The 20,942-nt window shown below is 41.9% G+C and overlaps 2 protein-coding genes across 2 annotated transcripts; one reads left to right on the forward strand and one right to left on the reverse strand.

Annotated features, from left to right (window-relative positions):
• The first annotated feature begins 6,557 nt into the window (after window positions 1-6,557).
• On the forward strand, window positions 6,558-9,077 carry LOC124699056 (WD repeat-containing protein VIP3-like). The gene is made up of 2 exons (XM_047231430.1): window positions 6,558-6,958; window positions 8,277-9,077. Exons 1-2 carry the CDS (start codon window positions 6,614-6,616, stop codon window positions 8,898-8,900), a joined length of 969 nt encoding a protein of 322 aa, XP_047087386.1. The 5' UTR covers window positions 6,558-6,613; the 3' UTR covers window positions 8,901-9,077.
• A 6,840-nt stretch (window positions 9,078-15,917) lies between these two features.
• LOC124703093 (translationally-controlled tumor protein homolog) lies at window positions 15,918-18,093 on the reverse strand. The gene is made up of 5 exons (XM_047235299.1): window positions 17,955-18,093; window positions 17,581-17,654; window positions 16,983-17,111; window positions 16,738-16,895; window positions 15,918-16,241 (listed from the first exon to the last, which is right to left on the reverse strand). The coding sequence occupies exons 1-5, from the start codon at window positions 17,980-17,982 to the stop codon at window positions 16,124-16,126; spliced, it is 507 nt and encodes a 168-aa protein (XP_047091255.1). The 5' UTR covers window positions 17,983-18,093; the 3' UTR covers window positions 15,918-16,123.
• Between the last annotated feature and the right edge of the window lie 2,849 nt (window positions 18,094-20,942).

Genomic DNA, 20,942 nt, shown 5'->3' on the forward strand with positions numbered 1-20,942 from the left:
TTTATTGCAATATCAATGAATTGTGTAATGACAATGTAATATGTGTGATTAATCAATAAATCTCAAATTTTCCTTAGGAGCTATTTGTAATATTTATAATTCATTTATGGAATATGTTGTATAAATGTTAGATTGGTTTGAGTTATGAATTATGAATTCATTTGAATTATTGTTTACTTATATTCATATATGTTTGAAATTCAAATTCAAATGCCAATTCAAACTCCTCTCCAAAACCCTAATTTCAAAAGAGGTCATGTCAAAATTCATAGCACTCTCATTACTCTAACCCTAATAGCAACGAGAGAGAAACCTCGACCCCTCTTAGATTTTATGCAATTAAGCGCGAAAATTTCCCCCGTTTTGCGATGCAATGCACAACCCTTTACTAAATCTGCCCCTCGTTTGTCCTAAGTTCTGGGATGTTACAGAACTTAAGGGGTTAATCACTTGCCTTGATGCAAGAATCAACTAATGATCTTGAGGTCTATCTGCTGTAAGGTTTATCACTAAAAGACAACAACTATTAAGGTACTCACAAGTGCAAACATTCGCTTGCTTCAAGTAAATTAATTAGAATTTGTGGGAACCACTCGCTATAGAGATAACATCATTGAAGAAAACAACATATGAAGCATTCAAGGCGCACCCATCAGTTTGATGAACAAGCAATTAACTAGAGCCTTTGAATTATTTTTGTTGTAATAACGATCAGCTAAAGGACAACAGAACACGAGAAATTCACAAGTGCAATGATATGATTGCTTCAAACGCTTCAACCAACACTTGCGGGGACCTTCACTTGTTGGCCTCAATCAACGCTTAAGACAACACTAAGTGTAGAAACCTAAAGCACATATATATGCTTAAGACAAATCCAGCCATAACAATGTTCAAGAACAACACATGAAGAATTCAGAAGCGCAACCAATAGCTTGAAGCACAAGCAACTCAATAGTGCTCGACAACAATCAGAAAAGATCACAAGACACATATATATGCTTGATGAGCAAGCAACTTCAGTTATTGCGATCTATTTGTTGTGAAGATGGAGATAAAGACAACAATCAACGAATGAATCAAGGCGTATCTTCTTGCCAATGCAAGAACTCAACAGAATGCCCTTGAGGACTATCTACTGCATCAAAGATGAAGATGAAGGACCAGACACTACCTTTCATTGGGTGTTCTAGTGCACATAAATAAACACCACAGATGAAAAAGGATATACATTGAAGAATCAAAAACTTGAAGATTTGAAGGTACCTATGGCTACTTCAAAAAACAAGAGGATTCGACGTACCAGGAGACCTAGAGCAAAGCCGCTTTGAAGACGTAGTATTTTTTTTTATAGATTGGAGTCATAGGAACAACCATATTATTCTTTAAAACCGGCATCCCCAATCATGTTGTGAAGTGCACAAATGAACCTATACACCAATAGACACACCATACCCAAACCCCTAGAAATCTCATTAAGTATCATGTTGATATTAGTGCCTCATGTCTATGGCCATGGGGCGTTCTTAGTGGCAAAAACTAGGTTTTTCTTTCGCTGGTTAAAATTGAACATTGGTGTACTTACTCCTTCCCAAATTATGTTGCATATAGTGTGGAGTAGCAAAACGTATCAACTTCTGTAATAACAAACTAGTTTTATTAGTATCATGATGAATTTTTTTATGTTGTATGCATCTCATATAACACATGTCACTAATAGAGAACAAGCATTTTGTCCCGGTTCGGGGTGGCCTTTAGTCCTAGTTGGCCATCCAGGACTGTCAATGCGGGACTAGAGCCCTCCCATTTAGTCCCGGTTGTATAACTTTTAGTTAAAGTTAAAGTTTGACATTTAGTTCCGGTTGGCCATCCGGGACTGTCAATGCGGGACTAGAGCCCCCCCCCCCCCCTTAATGTCGGTTGCATTATAAACCAGGACTAAGGTCCTCCACGTGGGGACGTTGGAGAGCCCGGGCTGGAGTACCTTTATTCCCGGTTAATAATACAAAGTTTTACTTTGACTAAAAGTTATGCACAACTTATTTTTGTTATACAGTTGGTAACATTTTATAAATTTTGACTTTGACTAAACGTTATACACAACATATTTTGGGCAGGAAGGAATAATTGTCTTGTGGCAATGAGCGAGACAGTGTAATCAGCACATCTATTGTTATTGTGGTCTTGTGGACTGTTGGATGCATCAATCGTGAGTCTACTAAACTAGCCACATCTATAAATTTGTGAGTAGCATGTATATGGATTAATATTTCAACGAAATTTCAACAAAACTTCAGATCGTTCTGTAAATGGAAAATGTGTTGCAAAAGTAGTAACAATCAAGGCCGTAGGTGAGTATTCAAATAAAGGGGAGCACCTTTGGTAATTAAGGTGGGTTCTGAAATATATATTCACCAAATTTTTGCACTAGACTTGGACAAATTCAAATGAAACCCATATTTGGTCAAATATTGTTTCAATTTGATGAAATTTAAGCGAGATATTTGCAAAATAATTCCCAAAATATAAGAGAAGTTGGTAGGTCCCAAAATCTGCTCAAACCAGATTCAAAATCCTGCCTTTGTCACTGGCATGTTGGGCAGGGATGGTCATGTTGTAAAGGTTCATACTCTACTATCAATTGAAGCAAGAAAGTGCACACTAGTAGCAAGGAAGCAGAGAAAACATAATTTATTCTCCCAATATACATATAATTTTCAACCATGCATTAGTACGACCACGGTACCACCACCTTATAATTAAGAAACCGAGGACGAACTTGGCCTAATTTTTAAGACCATGAATTATGGGTTTCTCCTGCCTCCTGGACAGCAAATAGCTCTGTCCCGTGGGAGTGGATGTTTTAGTCGAGCGCCAAGTGCTTCCCGCAGAAGAGGCAGTAGCACACTCCCAGTAAGCCGCCCTTGATGCACCTGTGTTCCTGTACCCGGGCAAGGAACAATTTCGCCTCGATCCAGCACTCCGCCTTGCAGCTCCAGTCTTTGCAGAACGGTACCACCGGTTGCCTGTACTTGCACACCTCTGGCTTGCCTGGCGAATGAACACAGCAACATAGAAGAGTCAATAAATCAAATTGAGAAAAGAAAAGAACACAGTGAAATGGGATCCGGCAAGGATCGGAACACGAACCATCGTCACCCGCCGCAATAGATGTAGGGTTTGCGTGCAAGATCACGAGTGCTAGGAGAAAGCAGAGAGCGGCACGCCTCGTGTCCATGACCGATCGCTATCTGCGAGCTTACTCTTCTTGCAGTCTCTCTCTCTGGTACTCTGCGCCGTGGGCAATTCTTGGAACTGAATGTGCGTAGGTTGGCGTAGTTATATAGGCGTTCCTTGCAATTCACCCCATGTGAAAATTAAGGATCTAGCTAAAGTTTTTCGTTATCCAGCTAATGACAATAGATACGTCCAGGTCATTTCATCTATTGTGATTATTTGGTTAATTCATTTTCATTATTATCCAGCTAATGACTATATATACCACATGTCCACATGTACGTAAGCCCGTGTTATTTCATTCTTCTTGTGGTTCTTTGCTCAATTCATTTTTGTAATCCATGCTAATGGCTATACCGCATGTAATTACGCCCATGTTATTACATTCCTTTTCTGGCTGTTTGGTTGATTCGATTTTGTTATCCAGCTAATGACGTACTATACCGCATGTAGTTAAGCCAATGTTATTTCATTCCTCTTGTGGTCTTTGGTTAACTCAATTTTTTTGGTATCGAGCTACACATGTAGTTAAGACCATGTTATTCCATTCCTCTTGTGGTTGCCATTAATTCTTTTTTGTTATCCAGCTAATGGCTATACTACATGTAGTTAAGCCAGTGTTATTTCATTCCTCATGTGATTGTTTTGGTTAATTCATTTTTGATATCAAGCCAATATAATGCTTGGAGAGTTGTGGGCACCTAGCAACAAGAGGCAACCTATAGACGCAGTGGGCAACCAAGAAGCAATGTGAAGAGTTGGCATGCAAAACCAAGAAGGTGACCATTTTCACATGTTTGGTGCCAACCCAAACTAGCCTGTTGCAGCGGAAAAGGTGGCATGGACCACGATGGGGAAAGTGGTTAGAAATGTCATGTAACTATAGAAGAGAAAAAATGAGGATGTGGGGGCATACAAAGCAGTACCTACGGGATGCCTGGTCACAAGAAAATGACAACCATATAGACATGGTGGATAGCCGGATGTACCTCGTGTCACCACTTGGGTTGGCACCAGAGCTTTTCAAGGCTATAGTGAGAGTGCTCACCCGAGGCCCGTATAGGTCAAGATGTGACATGACTTGGAGCAATGCGTGGGCGTGGAAGAGAAGTCCCACATTTCATCCCATGCGGCCATTCATGTCATCTACATGCGCAGCCTAGGATCGTTATGTTGCCATCATCCAGGGTAAGGGAATCGACCACCACCATCTAAGGCATTGTCCAAACCAAGAAAATCGACCTGAGGTATGATGAAGATGAACGAGCATTTGTAGGACGCAACCCTCAGAGACATTGATGAAGCACTTGTGGCTAAGGCAAAGACCTCGTCATAGAGTTGCCCATTGCGGCAGTGGTGATGATGCAGACATGGGGGCTGGGGGGTAGGCTAGGTGGGATCAAACCATGAGAACACGGGCAATGTTGGGATTAGGATGGGATGCATGTGAAAAATAATAAAAAATTGAAATGCCTTCACCAGAACTATGAAAAGCAAGGTCAGCTGCTCTCCTGTGTTAATCAGTAGTTCTGTGGCCTCTTGGCACCATTTTCTGTTTATAATAACTTCTTAAATGATAAAATCATCATGAGGGCCAGATCTACATATTGTATACCACTAGACCCAATAAAAAATGAATAAGGGTTGGTCCGAAGGACCCAGAGCTACTTATATCAGAGAGTTGGGATTTTAATTTACAGAAAGGTCCAATAAGAAAAGGAAATTACAAACATGACCTTCACTTTTACACCAAGTACCCCAAAATGAAAATGGAAAACGCAATCAACTCTCTTCGGACCCTTCTCCGCCGCAGCGGGACAAACTCAATAGCTGGAGCAGTAGTGCCATCGCCGGGGACGAGCCACTTCGGGAAGCACCTCTATGGATTCTTCGGCCGGAGTTGAGGCCTCCACGATGGCATGCAGGCAGGAGGTTGAGCAGCCACTAGAACATGGTTGGGGAGGGCCGCCTACCGACCATAAGAAGCGGAGGCAAGAGGAAAGTTGTCGTTGCGAGTCCTCTGTTGCGGAACGCCATAAGAACACAACACGATCACCCCGTCATGCATATCAACATACGTCAGCGCCACATCTCTCCCTGATGGCTGAAAAAGAAAGAACGAGACTCCAATCCAAGCCATCTACACGCCCCCAAGCCTCCAGATCCAAACTAGAGGATAGTAGATGTCTTAGATGTTTACGGTCTCCACCTCTACTTCCGATCATGGGAGCACCATGAAGAAGATAAACATTACCAAGAGTTGTCGGATGAAGCTAGTATGCACCGGCAAGCACTCCAATCTATTGGTATCGCGCCAAACTCAAGCCCTGCGCCACTACAAATGTACAAGAAGGGGTATGTCGCCCGTCTTGAAGCTGGCCAACGCTGAAGAGGAGAGGATAACAGATGGGGGCTGAGAGGGCAAATCCTATAAACCGACCAGGTCGGCCGCTACCGCGCGCCGCACACCCCCCGCGCGCGGTATGGGCCGGCCTGGTCGGCCTAGTTCGCCTCTTTTTTCTGTTTTCTGTTTCTTTTTTTTATTTTTTCTTTTTATTTTTTCTTTTCTTTTCTTTTCCTTTTTTTATTTTCTGTTTCTTTTTTGTTTGTTTTTCTTTTTTTGTTTTGTTTCTTTTCTATTTATTTTTATTTTTGTTCAGATTTGAAAATAGTTTAAATTCAGAAAATATTCAAATTTGAAAATAGTTCAAAATTTTAAAACCGTTCAAATAGAAAATATGTTCAAATTATAAAAGCGTTCAAATTTGAAATCCGTTCAAATATATAAAGTGTTCTAATTTGAAAAATGTTCATAAGAATTTTAATGTTTGGAAAAAATAAATTTTACAAATTTTAAAAAATGTTCAAATTTAAATTATGTCCATATCCGAAAATGTTTAAATTTCGAAAAAAAAATCAAAATCTGAATATTTTTCAAATTTCGAAAATTTTGAATCTGAACAGATTTTGAAATTTTGTTCTCCGATTTTTTTTAAAGTTATATATTGAAAAAAAATAACAGAACAGAAACAATAAAAAAAATTACCTACTCTTAATGGGCCGCGGCCCAACCAACCGACCTGGTCGGTGGGGTGTGCGGTGCCCCGTACAGGCCGACCTCGGTGTACAGCATCCCCCGGCCGAGAGCGGTCCCAGAGAGAAGGCTTTGCAAGGTGGTGGGTCTGGATCCAATACAATTAACACGGCCCATACACTCCCCTCAAAAAAAATACGGCCCAGCCATTCCGTGAGATTTCCTCTTTTTTTATTATTAAACCTCTTCCAAAATCCACGAACCCCTCCCCTACCATAGGCCCTCACCAACCAGATCAAACGCCTAGGGTTTCGTTCGTCGCAGAGCAAGAGAGAAGGGAGAATGAAGCTCGCCGGTCTCAAGTCGGTGGACGGGGCTCACGAGGAGTCGATCTGGGCGGCGGCGTGGGTCCCCGCTGCCGACCACCGCCCCACGGCGCTGCTCCTCACCGGCGCGCTCGACGAGACCGTCCGCGCCTGGCGCCCCGACGACCTCGCCGCCGCGTCGCCGCCGGCGCGGGGCCACGCGCTCGGGGTGCTCTCCCTCGCGGCGCACCCGGCCGGGGTCATAGCCGCCGCGGTCTCCCTCGACAGCTACATCCGCGTCTTCGATGTCGACTCCGGAGCTTCAGTCGCCACTCTCGATGCCCCGCCCTCCGAGGTCTGGGGCGTCCAGTTCCACCCTAAGGTAAGGCGCTGACTTCGTGTGTTCCTGCGTGACCTCTCTACTCGTAAGTTGCCGTTGAGTAGGCTCGACTGGGAGATGCTTGAAAGGTGTGCTTTCTTCAGTAAGATGCTTTGGTAGTTTTGCCTGATTCTAGCACAGAATACAATCAAAGCACTGCCTTGGTTTCCTTGCTTTTCTACTAATCTAATTGGTAAGTGAAATTGAAGTAATTTGTGGGCTTTTGTCAAATGCTGTTAGAGTGCATTTCATGGTGAAATTGAGAAAGGGACAAGACTAGTTCTTTTACAACGGTACCTGAAAACAAGCAAGTGTGAACTTGTTTAGTGAGGTGCACTGGCCTGCATTTTACGGCACGTTATCCTTGCTATTTGTTTTATGTACTAACACTGCAGTAAATTTACAAGTGAGAAAAGCTATTTTGAGTCTGATTATAGACCATTGTTGTTTGTTGTCAAGCGTGTGCATTTTTTAATTCAACCTATTAGCTTATATTTTCTACACTCTGAAGATTATGTTTTGTGCTTTCTTTCTGGAGTAAATTAAGGTCCTGAATGAATATTGCAGATAACTGTTCGTTTAAATTACTGGTGGATAGAGTTCATATTTCATTATTATAAGCTGGGGCCTCATTAAACTGGTTAACCAATACTAATGTACAGCATTTGGACGGTATGCAAGTATTGCTACAAAATTTATGTGCCAAACAGTCTGTCCTTGGCTCTGTGCCTATTGCCTTCTTGATGGTTACTTTCAAGATCAATACTGGATTTTGTGACATAACATTATTTTCTTATGCTGTTCACCTATTCCTCATTGGAAATTGCAAAGGCGGCATATAGCTGGTAACTGTAAATGATTGTTGTTCCATGATTTGTGAGTGTGCCTTGCTGTTAGGGATCAAATTTTAATACTCCCTCCGTCTCAAAATAAGTGACTCAAATTTTTCTAGATACGGATGTATTTATAGTTGAAATGCGTCTAGATGCATCCTTATCTAGCCAAAGTTGAGTCACTTATTTTGGGACGGAGGAAATATGTTTCGACCAAGCGTATTTAATCAGTCATACCTGGTGCAAAGCTTGCAAGGTCAAAAACTAGTTTCACCTGATTTTGTTCCATGTGCAGTCTTTTTGGTTTTGACATGATTGTTTGAAACCTTGACAACCAATGTAATATTGTACTGTAATAACCAATAAGGTGGCACATATGAAGGAAAACTGTGAATGAGTTATCCTGCTTTATTAAGGAATCACGTTATTTGGATGCTCGTTGCTCAGGTCCGGTTATTAACAGATCAATCAAATTTGTTCTTTCTCAGGGTGTTGCTCTGGCTGCAGCTGGTGGTGGCAGTGGATCAGTGAAACTCTGGGACACGGAGAAGTGGCAGCCTATTGCCAGCCTTCCTGTTCCACGCCCAGAGGGAGCTCGCCCTGATAAGACTGGCAGCGGCAAGTTTGTTCTTTCAGTTGCGTGGAGCCCAGACGGCAAGCTCTTAGCATGTGGATCCATGGATGGCACAATAGCCGTGTACGACGCGGTCCGTATGAAGTTTCTCCACCATCTGGAGGGCCACCACATGCCAGTGAGGTCCATGGTGTTCTCCCCGGTGGATCCTCATGTGCTCTTCACCGGCTGCGACGACTCCCATATCCACATATACGACGCCAAGGAGAAGGGCCTCATCGGGGCCATGTCTGGGCACGCGAGCTGGGTGCTGAGCATCGACGTGAGCCCGGATGGCATGGCGGTGGCGACGGGCTCCAGCGACCGCACCGTACGGCTCTGGGACATCAATGCGAGGGCGTCAGTGCAGACGATGAGCAACCACTCCGACCAGGTCTGGGCTGTTGCGTTCCGGCCGCCGGGAGGGGAAGGAGTCCGTGCGGGACGGCTCGCGAGCGCCTCGGACGACAAGAGCATCTCCCTCTACGATTACTCCTAGTTTTACAGACTTATGGACAGCCAGTATCTACCTCGCCATGTAGTCTGGATGACTTGTTGTACGACGCTGATCAACCCTCTAACTTGCAAGTACTTGTAGCAGCGTTTGGAAGGCTGGCGAGTTGTAAACTCATCCCTTTTCCTGCCAGTGATCACGGCTTTGTTATTTCAGTTTCAACCTTATTTGTGCTATGCCTTCTGCTTTTTGCTAACTGTGCTATGCCTTGTGAAATGAAATGTATAAGATGATGGGCCGCGGTTTCTTTTATATTCAGTTGTATATATGAACGGAAATATAAAAGAAATCGTCGCTCAAGCCACTGTGGATACCTTGCAAGATTGTAAACGTTGCTGTGCCTAGGAAGATCGCCGTATTTTTGTTGGAAGGAGATTCGAATACGAGATACTTTCATAGTGTAGCCAATGGCAGATACAGAAAGAAAATCATTCACTCTCTAGTCCAGGAAGAGGGCGTGATTGAAGGTCATGAACAGCTAAAGTCCTATATTACTTCGTATTATAAGGGCATGTTCGGTGCCAACGAGGAATCTGATATTTCTATAGACGACTCCAGGATTGATGATATACCTCAAGTGTCTCCACAGGAAAATGCGCTTCTGACTTCTCCTTACTCCGAGGAAGAAATTAGGAAAGCGGTTTTCCAAATGGAACACAATAAGGCACCAGGACCGGATGGCTTTCCTACGGAATTCTATCAAAGCTTCTGGGATATTATTAAGGTAGATTTAATGGATCTCTTTAGTGAACTTCATTTGGGTCAACTAGATCTATTCCGTATCAATTTTGGTGAGATCACTCTTTTACCAAAAGTGATTGACGCGGAACGGATTCAGCAGTTTAGACCAATTTGTCTTCTACATGTTTGCTTCAAGATTTTTACCAAAGTTACGACTATTAGACTGACTTCGGTGGCTGATCATGTGGTGCTTCCATCTCAGACTGCTTTTATGCAAGGTAGATACATCCTAGATGGTGTTGTCACTTTGCATGAAACAATTCATGAGATGCACCGTAAAAAGTTGAATGTAGTAATACTCAAAATTGACTTTGAGAAAGCCTATGATAAGGTTAAATGGTCCTTTCTTCAACAAACACTCAGGATGAAAGGCTTTTCTGATGAGTGGCGTGCTCTGATTAATAACTTTGTTTTTGGAGGAAGTGTTGCAATCAAAGTCAATGATGACATTGGTAGATACTTCCAGACAAAAAAAGGGTTGAGGCAAGGCGATCCCCTATCTCCAATATTATTTAATATTGTGGCGGATATGCTAGCTATTATAATCGAGAGGGCTAAAGTTGATGGCCAGATTGAAGGTGTAGTTCCCCATTTGGTGGATGGGGGCTTATCTATCCTTCAATATGCCGATGATACAATTTTATTTATGGATCATGATTTGGACAAGGCAATGAATCTGAAGTTAATTCTTTCAGCTTTCGAGCAGTTGTCCGGTCTAAAGATAAATTTCCATAAAAGTGAATTATTCTGTTTCGGTGAGGCTAAAGACGATGCCAACCAATATGTCGAGCTATTCGGATGTGGCCTCGGGAGTTTTCCAATTAGCTATCTGGGCATTCCGATTCATTATCGGAGGCTCACGGTAGCCGAATGGAAAATTGTGGAGGAAAGACTCCAGAAACGCCTGAGTAGTTGGAAAGGTAAATTATTATCCCTTGGAGGAAGATTGGTTCTCATAAATTCAGTACTGACAAATATGGTACTGTATATGATTTCTTTCTTCCAATTGCCCAAAGGAGTCTTGCAAAGGTTGGATTATTTCCGATCAAGATTCTTTTGGCAAGGGGATAATGAAAAGAAAAAATACCGGTTAACCAAATGGAGTGTTGTCTGCCGACCAAAGGATCGAGGTGGGCTTGGAGTTCATGATCTTGAAGTTAAAAACAGGGCCTTGCTTGGAAAATGGCTGGCCAGGTTATCAACTGAGGATGGTCGGTGGCAACAACTATTGCGGAAAAAGTATGTGGGCTCCAAAGCAATATCTCAGGTTTTATGGAAACCTGGTGATTCGCATTTTTGGGCTGGCATCATGGCCACAAAAAAGCACTTTTTCCCATTCGGTTCATTCTCCATTCGGAATGGGTCTGAGATAAGGTTCTGGGAGGATAGGTGGTTGGGTGCAACTACTCTTCGAGAACAATATCTCGCTTTGTACAATATTGTTCGACATAAAGGAGATACCTTACAGAAGGTGATGGAAACCTCTCCACCCTCTATGTCGTTCAGGCGTGATCTCATTGGTCCCAGGCTGGCTTCATGGAATGAATTGCTACAACGGTTAGCTTCAATCCAGCTGATTCAGGGGGCCGATGAATTTCGTTGGAATCTTACCAAGAATGGTAAATTCTCGGTTAGTTCCATGTATAAAGCTTTAATCTTACCTAGTCAACCGGTTTTTAATAACAAATCCATCTGGAAGATGAAGATACCTCTGAAAACAAAAGTCTTTGCATGGTATCTTCGTCGGGGTGTGATACTCACTAAAGATAACCTTGCCAAACGCAATTGGCATGGCTGTACGAAATGTGTTTTCTCGTCATGAAAATGAGACAATAAAACACCTCTTCTTCAGCTGTAGAATTGCTAGGTCTATATGGTCAATCATTCAGATAGGTTCTACCCTATACCCTCCCCGTAGCGTTGCAAACATTTTCGGCAACTGGCTAAACGGGGTTGAAACTAGGTATAAAACGCTTATCAGGATGGGTGCGATTGCAGTTATATGGTCGCTTTGGCTATGTAGAAATGACAAGGTTTTTAATGACAAGAATTCTTCTCTTTTGCAGGTTGTGTACCGCTCTACGGCTTTGCTCCGTTCATGGTCGCCACTCCAGCGTTTGGAGGATCGCGACCTTTGTACGGAGGTGTCTACACGATTGGAGAACACGGGGAAGAAGTTTATTTCCCAACATGGGTGGCAGCATAATAGGCGTATTCAGGCTTTTTAGGCTGTGCCAGTTTATCTAGCGTTTATCTTTCTATCGACTCTGTACTTCTTTGTTTTGATCTTTTTGATACTTTGAACGGCTGTGTGCATCTTAGTTATGCAGAGGCTGGGTGTAATGCTTAAACCTTTTAAGTAATGAAGCGCCCTTTATCGAAAAAAAAGGAAGATCGCCGTATGGCATGTTCACGGTCTGAACTCTCTGGAACATTGCGACAGTGTCTGCTAACCTGTGACTTCATCCGGGTCATTGATTGTTTGTTTGGCTTCAGAAGATCATGTTAGCAGTGTTGTCATGTGATGCTGCAAAGTGCGAGCTCTTAGCTTTGAATTCAAGGACTTATGCTATTTGCATTTAGGTTCTTTTGGCGTGGAAGAACAATGCAAATCGTTGTCTTGGCTGTGATATTAGACTTGTTGATAACTAAGATCACACTAGAGCTAATTCCTTTATAAAAAAAAATCTGCTAGTGCAACTCCAATTAGTTATGTCATGTTTTAGCTCACAAGGAAATCAATTTCGACATGCGTGCCACACAACAACTGAGAGTGTTGGAAGCATGTATGCCCAAGAAACATAGAAGGACCAAATTACATCGACAGAAAGAGAACAATACTACATCATTAAGGCAATCGACATAAGGCAGAGACAGGGGTTTCGCTTTCATACCTTGAAATTATAGTCTTCGGAGGCTGATGGAGCAAAATCACATTCAGATGCAAGCTGCAAGGAGGGAGCAAAGTAGCAAACGGAACTGCCACTTCGCTCTGCCTTTGCGGCTTTGCCATCCACTGGTGGTATCGAGGGGAGCCGTGTCCCTGCCTCCTGAGTACATTGCTACCTTCAAACACCATATCAATCACAAACTATCAAGTACGGCAGGAAAAAGTTCCCTGGAAAATATTTGAAAGTAGTCATTGATGATAGTAGTATATTTAAAAGCACTCGGCTCACGAGGAACAATCGACGGGATACTGTTATACTTAGTTTTTAACAAGTATTCTTGAATACTCAGATCGACCCAACCATCAATGCAAAAATGCCTCGGGTAGAAGCACCATGCGACAACATCTTCAACCCAGCATATGTTGGAAGATCCTCAATCAACACCAATGAAAGAAAACATATCATTCAGAAAAGAACAGAATGCATCAACACACAGAAGGAAATAAATATGATATGTTCAAATCCTTGTTGATCATTCCTATGCATAGTCATCTCAAAGGTAGTTTCTTCCAATTTACTGGTGTGCAGTGGCGGACACAGGATTTTCATCAAACATGGACGCACTATAAGCCCAGTCAAATTTTCATTAAAATATTCATCAATTTTTTTTATCAAAATAGGCTGCACCGTCGACCGGAAGCCTGGACGCGTGCCCGGGCTTAGGGATGGTTGGGTTCGCCTATGCTAGTGTGAGAAGACATCTGCACCCATTGCTAAAGACATGTACACCCATTTACTGGTAGAGACAAGAGCATTAAGCACTAATTCTTTGTTCAAACTCTGAGCAGCTCCCTAAAAGACAAATTGAAGTGCCTATATCATGTAGCTCCGTCAGTTCCCTACAGTCTACAGAGTTTGACTGTGTAAGCACCCAATAACAGCATGTATAAACCCCAAGATAATATTAATGAAGTAGTACATAACTAAGTAGGCTTCTCATAAATTATCACAAATTTCAAACTATGAATTGCAGAGGCAGATTTTAGTTTCCGGAACTAACCGACTGATGAAGCAATAGTAGATGCAAATGAAAAGAGAAAGCGAGTAACCACTAAGATTTAAGAATTAAGATAAAGAAAAATGTTCCACGCATATTTATTGACAAACATAGCACTAGCTAAACTAAAATAATGGCTGCCGCATGTATTACATATTCTACTTGCAGCTCTATCATTACTTTCAGATCTAATTTATATGGTCCCAAGACAACAGGTTTTCCAGTTTAGTGGCACTAGCACATGTTAGTTTAACAAATCATTATCAATCGGTGTCTAAAACTATACCAAAAAAAATATGTCAAAACAGACAACACGGAGTCAGCGAAAGTTGCATGATATCAGGATTGTTCTTAGGTATTTTCTGGCCCACCGCAAAATCCGAAACTAGACCATATCCTGCGAAAACTAATAACGATAGCAAGAGGTACTCCCTCCATACCGGTTTATTGGGCTCGCTCTGCCCAGCGCTGCGACCAAGAAGCTCTCTGATTGGAAGAGAAAAAATGAGAAAGGTGCACTAATTCTCTCGTGAAATGGAGCGATTAATTAGGAGAGGTAAATGATTATTTGGAGGTCCACGCCGGTTACTCTTCACAGCTTGCATGCAACCTTAAGAAAGTAGATTTGGCCAACCACAACGGCATGCATGGACGCATTGGCACCACCGCATGACTAGGGAGCATGGGAACTTGTGATATTCCTATTTAAGGGGAAAAATTTAATGCCAAGTTAAGCCTAATTTTTCAGTATTTTTTCAAATTCACTAAGAGCCTAGTAAACCGGTATAGAGGGAGTATATAATAGCGGCAAAAGGTGAACACGGCGTTCCTCCTTGTAGTGGATGGCCGCAAGCACGCGGGGCGTGGGGATGGGCGCGGTGGAACGCCGTGCCACCCTTCAGTGTTGATTGGTGTTATATTTTTATGATTATACATGAATCAATGAAAGTAATTAATATTCTTTTGTTTAAACAGTGGGTTTTAACACCGTGGCGACCTTGCGATGTGGTTGTTGTAATATATGCTGTTGTTGTTTCTTAGGAATTTTCTGCCCCGCACCAAATCCAAAACTAGACCATATGCCTTGTAAAAACTAATAACAATACTAAGATGTACATATCATAGCGGCAATACATTTTTTCTCGAAATTATAGGCAGTCATTTCTTGGAAAACAGCCTGCCAAGCTCAACATTTCTGATAGACGACTTGGCAGACACGTTCAAGGAGCACTTGGGAGTTGGTTCACTACTCGAGCTCGAGCTTGAAGTAACTTATACTGTTTTAAGTAATAAGCCGTGGATTTCAAGACGAACTTTGATCATAAAAATTAAGCAACAAAATTTTAATTATATTATATATATATAGTATCGTTGGATTCGTATTGAAAAGCACTTTTTAATAATACTAATTTCATACAAACAATTATTATCTATTTGAAGTAATTCTTGATCAAACAAAAAGCTCGTAAAACGAGAACATCTTATTCCTTGAAAATGGAGGTTGTATAAATTTATGAGATGTTAGATTTATGAGCACGTTTTGCAAAGCTAACATGTGTTTAATTTTTACCACACTTAGCTTGCATGTATTCCATTCGTCCACAAATAAGTGGACATCTAGCTCTAAACTATGTCCACAAAAGAGTGTACACCTATGTTTTCAAAGCACTTTAATTGCTTCTTCCTCATCGTACGGAAAACAAACCCAATAATATGGAGCACATGTTTTTCTTGTTTTCTACATGCACTTAGCTCATTGGAGTAAAAAAATTAAAGAGGAGAGACGCATGTTCCCAATATATATTTTACTCCACTTCATAATTTATCTTGAAAAACCCGCATGTACACTTATTTATGGACGGAGAGAGTATAGTCATTTACCAATGTTTGGCTTTAATATTTTATGCCACGTTTTGATGGCTAGTTACTACACTTTTATTTAACAAATTGTGGCTAGCAACCAAACAAACCCTTTAAAGTTTAAACCAAGCTTGCAAGGAGGGTTTCAGGTTCCAAAAGCAAACTCCAGTCAGTTTCACTTAATTCAAAAATAAATGCGGTAAAACAGCATTTTCAGATGAAACCCGTAGCAAATCCACTATCTGGTGTAATTTGACTGTTCACCTTTTGCAACATATATACTCCCAGTAGCTCAGAAATAAGTGGAGTCAGTCATAAAAAGAGGATGTCTCAATTTTGACTTAATGACTGGAAGTACATCTCTATGTACGGTAGAGAATTACTGTAGCTCGTTTCACAGGAGTAAGGCAAAAAAAAAGTTTGATTCTACTAAGTATAAACTGGGATAGAGAGTTGTCCGACAAAAACAGAGTAACAATGATGCCACACTAATTTCCATGTTCCCGTTACAGAAGCAAATACCACAATCTTCTCAAAGTTTTAACCCAACATCTGATAGATACTGATAGATACTGATACCAACATTGGCAAGTCAATTAACACCACAGACCAGAACAAAAATAGATTTAACATATGGAGCGGAGCAGCAGCCCAGGCGCTTAGCACTTGACCTCCTTCAGCCCATGCGCAAAGTAGAGGAATGTTGGGTCGGTGGCCCCTTCCTTGTAGTAGGCGAACACCAAGCCAGCTTCCAGATTCATGCTATCACCCACAAAGCTGCAAGCATCACATAACATGAGTACCGTGAATATTAGTAATGCTGCAAAGTTGAAAAAAATATTCTACCCGAGAGAATCATAAAATAAATTCAAATGAAACATTAAAATAAGGTTGTGACCTACTACCTCTGTTCTCTTTAATAAGACAATTTAGCACTTCTATAGATTCACTTATTTCAGTTTTTATCTAGTGTAGTTATAGTGTAGATTCATTCATTTTGCTTTGTATATAGTACATTTTAAAATATCTAAAGTGTCCTATACTAGTGAACAGAGGGAGTACATCAAATTTGTACGAGATTTATTGGTTTAGCAGACAGACCAAACATGCAATGCAGCAGAAAGGTTCTGCAAAGTAAGGTTCATTCGTAGAGCACAGAATGTGAACTTGTAGAATACTGATTAGATTGACAATGGGTGTTTTAGAAGTTGAAGATCATGCTACATATGTAGTACAGATATGAAGTGTGGCAGACAATGCAAAGATAACTTACAACTGAAGCTCCTTGATCATCCCAAGAAGATACTTGGTGGCAGGCTGGACGTTCTTCATGAAACAATCAAGCTCCTCCCCTTCAAGAGTTTTACTGATGCTCTTGATGTAGCCCTTCATGTAGGCCACAAACTGCTTCTTGTCATAAGGTGGTTGCTCCTGCAGAAGGTAATGCATGCTTAGCACAATGAAAAGGTGCATACTGTACAGTACATACTTGATGATAGACCAAGGATGGCAACTAACCTGAAGACGGAAGGTGTCGACAATGTCAACAACCTTCACGGCCTGGTCATCAGTACCCTCATCATCACCACCACCCTCGGCAGAGGGGTTGGCACCAATGTCAACATCAACAGCTCCTTTAACAACCCACTACAAGGATTCAAAATCATGTCGTTAATAATCTGACCAGCAAAAATATATGCACAACGTGTAATCAACCATTAGTTCCAGATATTCATGTCAAAAACTTGCATCAGCTGCTAAACAGATAGATGCCATCCATTCTACTTTATGTAGTATAACTAACTAGTGAACTCTTTTGGTTGATTAAGTGCACCCTATCTGAACTAACAAATAAGCAACCTTCTGCTTACATGGTACACAACAGATCAGTCAATTTACTACCCTGGGATGAAAAGGCAACTAGTCCAAGCATATCAACACAGCAAGGACTATCTATCATGATGCTTTGACGAGTCGATAAGCTACACAGCAAACATGACGGTCTAACAGTATACGGTATACAACAAGTCAGATCGAGTATTTAGTCTAATGATCTAAATTACAGACAACACACACAACAACCAAAACGCACAGCAGTAGGAGCAAAACAATATACCTTGCCGTCGACTTCCCAGAGCAAGCCGTTCTCGAGCTCCTTGTAGGGGAAGGAGTCGGAGAGCATCTCGTCACCTGCAGGAACAGACAGAACAACGACAGATTCGGTCAATTTCATCCCATCGGAGTTAATCGTCTAGTCTAGACTAGATAATCGGAAATCAAGTTCAGCCCCAAAACGAAACCAGATCTATCCATCCAATCACGAATCAGCCGAGCAAACCAACAATAACAAATACATAGCACATCGGGGGGTCAGAATTAGCACAAGCCGAATTACGCAACAGATCAGATCTAGCCGTGCCGCCGCCAGATTCGAACAAAGCAGAAGCTGAAAGCGGGGGAGGGAATTCAGCGAGGGGCGGAACGACGAACCGGAAATCTTGTCGGTGTAGAGAAGCATGGTGGCGCCGCTTGAGATTTCTCCCCGGAAAAAAAGGATTTGGCTCGAAACCCTAGCGAGCTCTGGGGTCTGCGGGGAGTAGCGGCAGGCGGCGAGAGGGTCTGGGGACGGAGGCGGCCTCCCCGTACTTATAGCGGGCAGGGGATATCTGTGATCCGTTTTCGGCCGTCCGATCTCTGGGAATATTTCTGGTGGACGACACAGATGTCCGATCTGGATACGAGAAGAGTCCAGACGAGTGTTCGGTTCGCTGCGGGCCGTCGGATCTGGGTACCGTCCGGGAATATTCGCGCACGGACGGCTCGCGTCGCGTGTGTTTTTGCCGTGCACGACCAGGAGGCGTTGGCGGCACGGGACCGGTCCGGGCTGGTGTCTTGTCTTGCCCGTGCGATGCTTGGTTTTCCAAGTTGTATGTCGGTCTGAGTTTGAACTGTTTTGGTAGTTTCATGGTGTTTTTGTTTTGTTCCGGGAAAAAGTTTGTCTGCGTTTCATATTCAGAGTCTACAACATTATAAATATTCAGAGTCTACAACATTATAAATAGGAAAGATCATTACCCTCTACCCTTTATAGATTCTGAGTTTGAACTGGACCTCTCAATATTGTGATGTTGTTAAGTAACATGTCTGCGCAAACACATTGTAATAGTGATCACATGCCATCATCAATATACACCAACCGAGAAAAGGAGCATTCCTACCAGATCGAGGATAACGGGTACAGTGGTCGTATACCAAAGTCTCGTCTCCGGTTATCAACATACATTGTAACAAAGAGAATAGAATGTAACAACATGGAAGGTTCGTCAAAGTTCCACACTTCTAGTATGTAAAGGAGCCAACGTGGATGTCTAGCTCCCAACGTTGGTTATTGATCCGAAGGTATTCGGACTCATGACTGCACTATACCGAACATGCCCGGTCACACGCTTAACGTTGTGCAATCTGTTGTGTGCATTATATTTATGGTATGCTATTGAGAGTGGATGTTTGAAATAATTCCGATGGCTTTTCTAATTTTTCCGGAGATTTTATGACAAGAGAGAGAAACTTCCGGAGTCACTTCGAGCCTGCCGTAAGTGATTCGGGGTAATATAGGGCGTGTTCCAAGATTGCCATACATATGGAATTATCCTATAAAACAATCAAGGAACCGGCCAGGCCCCAAGCCCAAGGCGACTCCCCTCTTCATCGGAACTAAACCAAGTAGGAGATTTCCTTGCGGCTAGGAGGATTCTTGGATCATCATCTTCATCGAGCTCTTCTGCTTTACTCGGTGAGTTCATATCAATTGAATCCCGTTATTGCAACTACATATAATAGATCTTGGGTGTTGGTGTAAATGTAAATTTTCTAAATACATGCACACCCCCTTCACATACATTGCGGGGTTTCAGAAATTTTGGATCACTAGGGGGGCATGACCCTGGCTCGCACCCCTAGCCCCACCCCTGGGTTTGTATGCTTATCGTCGCATGCCATTTGGGTTGTGTAATGCACCCGCTACTTTTTAAAGATGTGTGTGACTGCTATTTTCATTGACGCCATAGATGAAATTATGGAAGTGTCCATCGACGAGTTCTACGCCTATGGAACCTCTTTTCATAATTGCCTCCATAACCTTGATGAAGTGGTGCAGCAATGCCAAGACACTAACCTTGTTGTTAGGAATGCCATTTCATGGTTAAGGAAGGTATAGTTCTTGGACATCAAGTATCTGGAAGAGGGATAGAAGTGGATAGAGCAAAAATATAAGCAATTGAATGGCTACCGCCGCCTCGCAATGTGAAGGGAATAGGAAGCTTACTTTACCAAGCATGTTTCTATAAGCGATTCATTAAAAAATTCTCTAAAGTCCCTAATCCTTTAACTAAGCTTTTGCAAAAGGGAGTTCGCTTTAATTTTAGTGATGAATGCATGATAGCCTTTAATTATCTTGTGCAAGCTCTTGTTGCTGCCCCTATATAAAACCACACCTAGATATGATAAGCCTTTTGAACTTTTAAGTGAAGCTAGCCATAATGTAGTAGGAGTTGTTATATGATAATATATGATGGTGATATTTTTTAATATCATTCATTTTGCAAGTAAAAATTCAAATGTTGCTCAAAGGAATTACCTATAGTTGTGAAAGAACATTTAGTTGTATTTTTTTGGTTCTGACAAGTTTATATCTTATATTTCGATATCAAAAGTTAAACTGCATATGGACCATGAAGGCTTAAAGGATATAATACCTAGAAAGGATGTTAAGACTATATTGTTCCATTGGATTTTTCTATTACAAGAGTTTGACTCGCGGATTGTAGAGAGAAGTCAAGTGTAGGAACATGAATAACAGAAAAATCGAGACCGTTTGAGTATGCATCCCTCGAGGCACGATACGTTCTGAAAGATCCTCAATGTATTTCATGTGCAATACTTTTGAAAGCTTAGGGGAAGGTCGATACCAACTTCGAAGAGGGATAATAATAACAACGGTCACCCCCGGAACACCTCATAAAGTTAGATGTTGGTCAAAGGTATGTTTCTCTCTAAATAAGTAAGTTTACTTCTTGTTTTTGTTGCCCACATTTTTGTTTTCATTTTCCTTATGTCTCTACAAGTTGAATAAATCTATTTTTGAGGTGCTATGGTCACATGTACGGTCGGCCAAGACCGTACTAGTGACCGTTGAGAACCAATATGTGGTTAGATGGTTAGGAGGGCAGTGACACCTCCAACCACCAGAGTTTAAACCTTAGGTTTGGTACTTTGGTCTCTCATTAAAATGTGGAATATTTTCTAGTGGGAGGCGACGTTCCCGTTGAAAGCGAGACGCCCGTAGTGACTTCGTCAATCTCAAGATCCTTCGGATTAGTTTCTTGGATTCAGTCTCTCGAAGGTCCTCATAGAGGTAGGGTGTGTGTGTCTGCATTTATAGGTATGAGTGTATATGTAACATCCCAAATTTCAAATAAA

The sequence above is a fragment of the Lolium rigidum genome, chromosome 3 (genome assembly GCF_022539505.1).
Source record: "Lolium rigidum isolate FL_2022 chromosome 3, APGP_CSIRO_Lrig_0.1, whole genome shotgun sequence".
In the NCBI taxonomy this organism is placed as follows: domain Eukaryota; kingdom Viridiplantae; phylum Streptophyta; class Magnoliopsida; order Poales; family Poaceae; genus Lolium; species Lolium rigidum.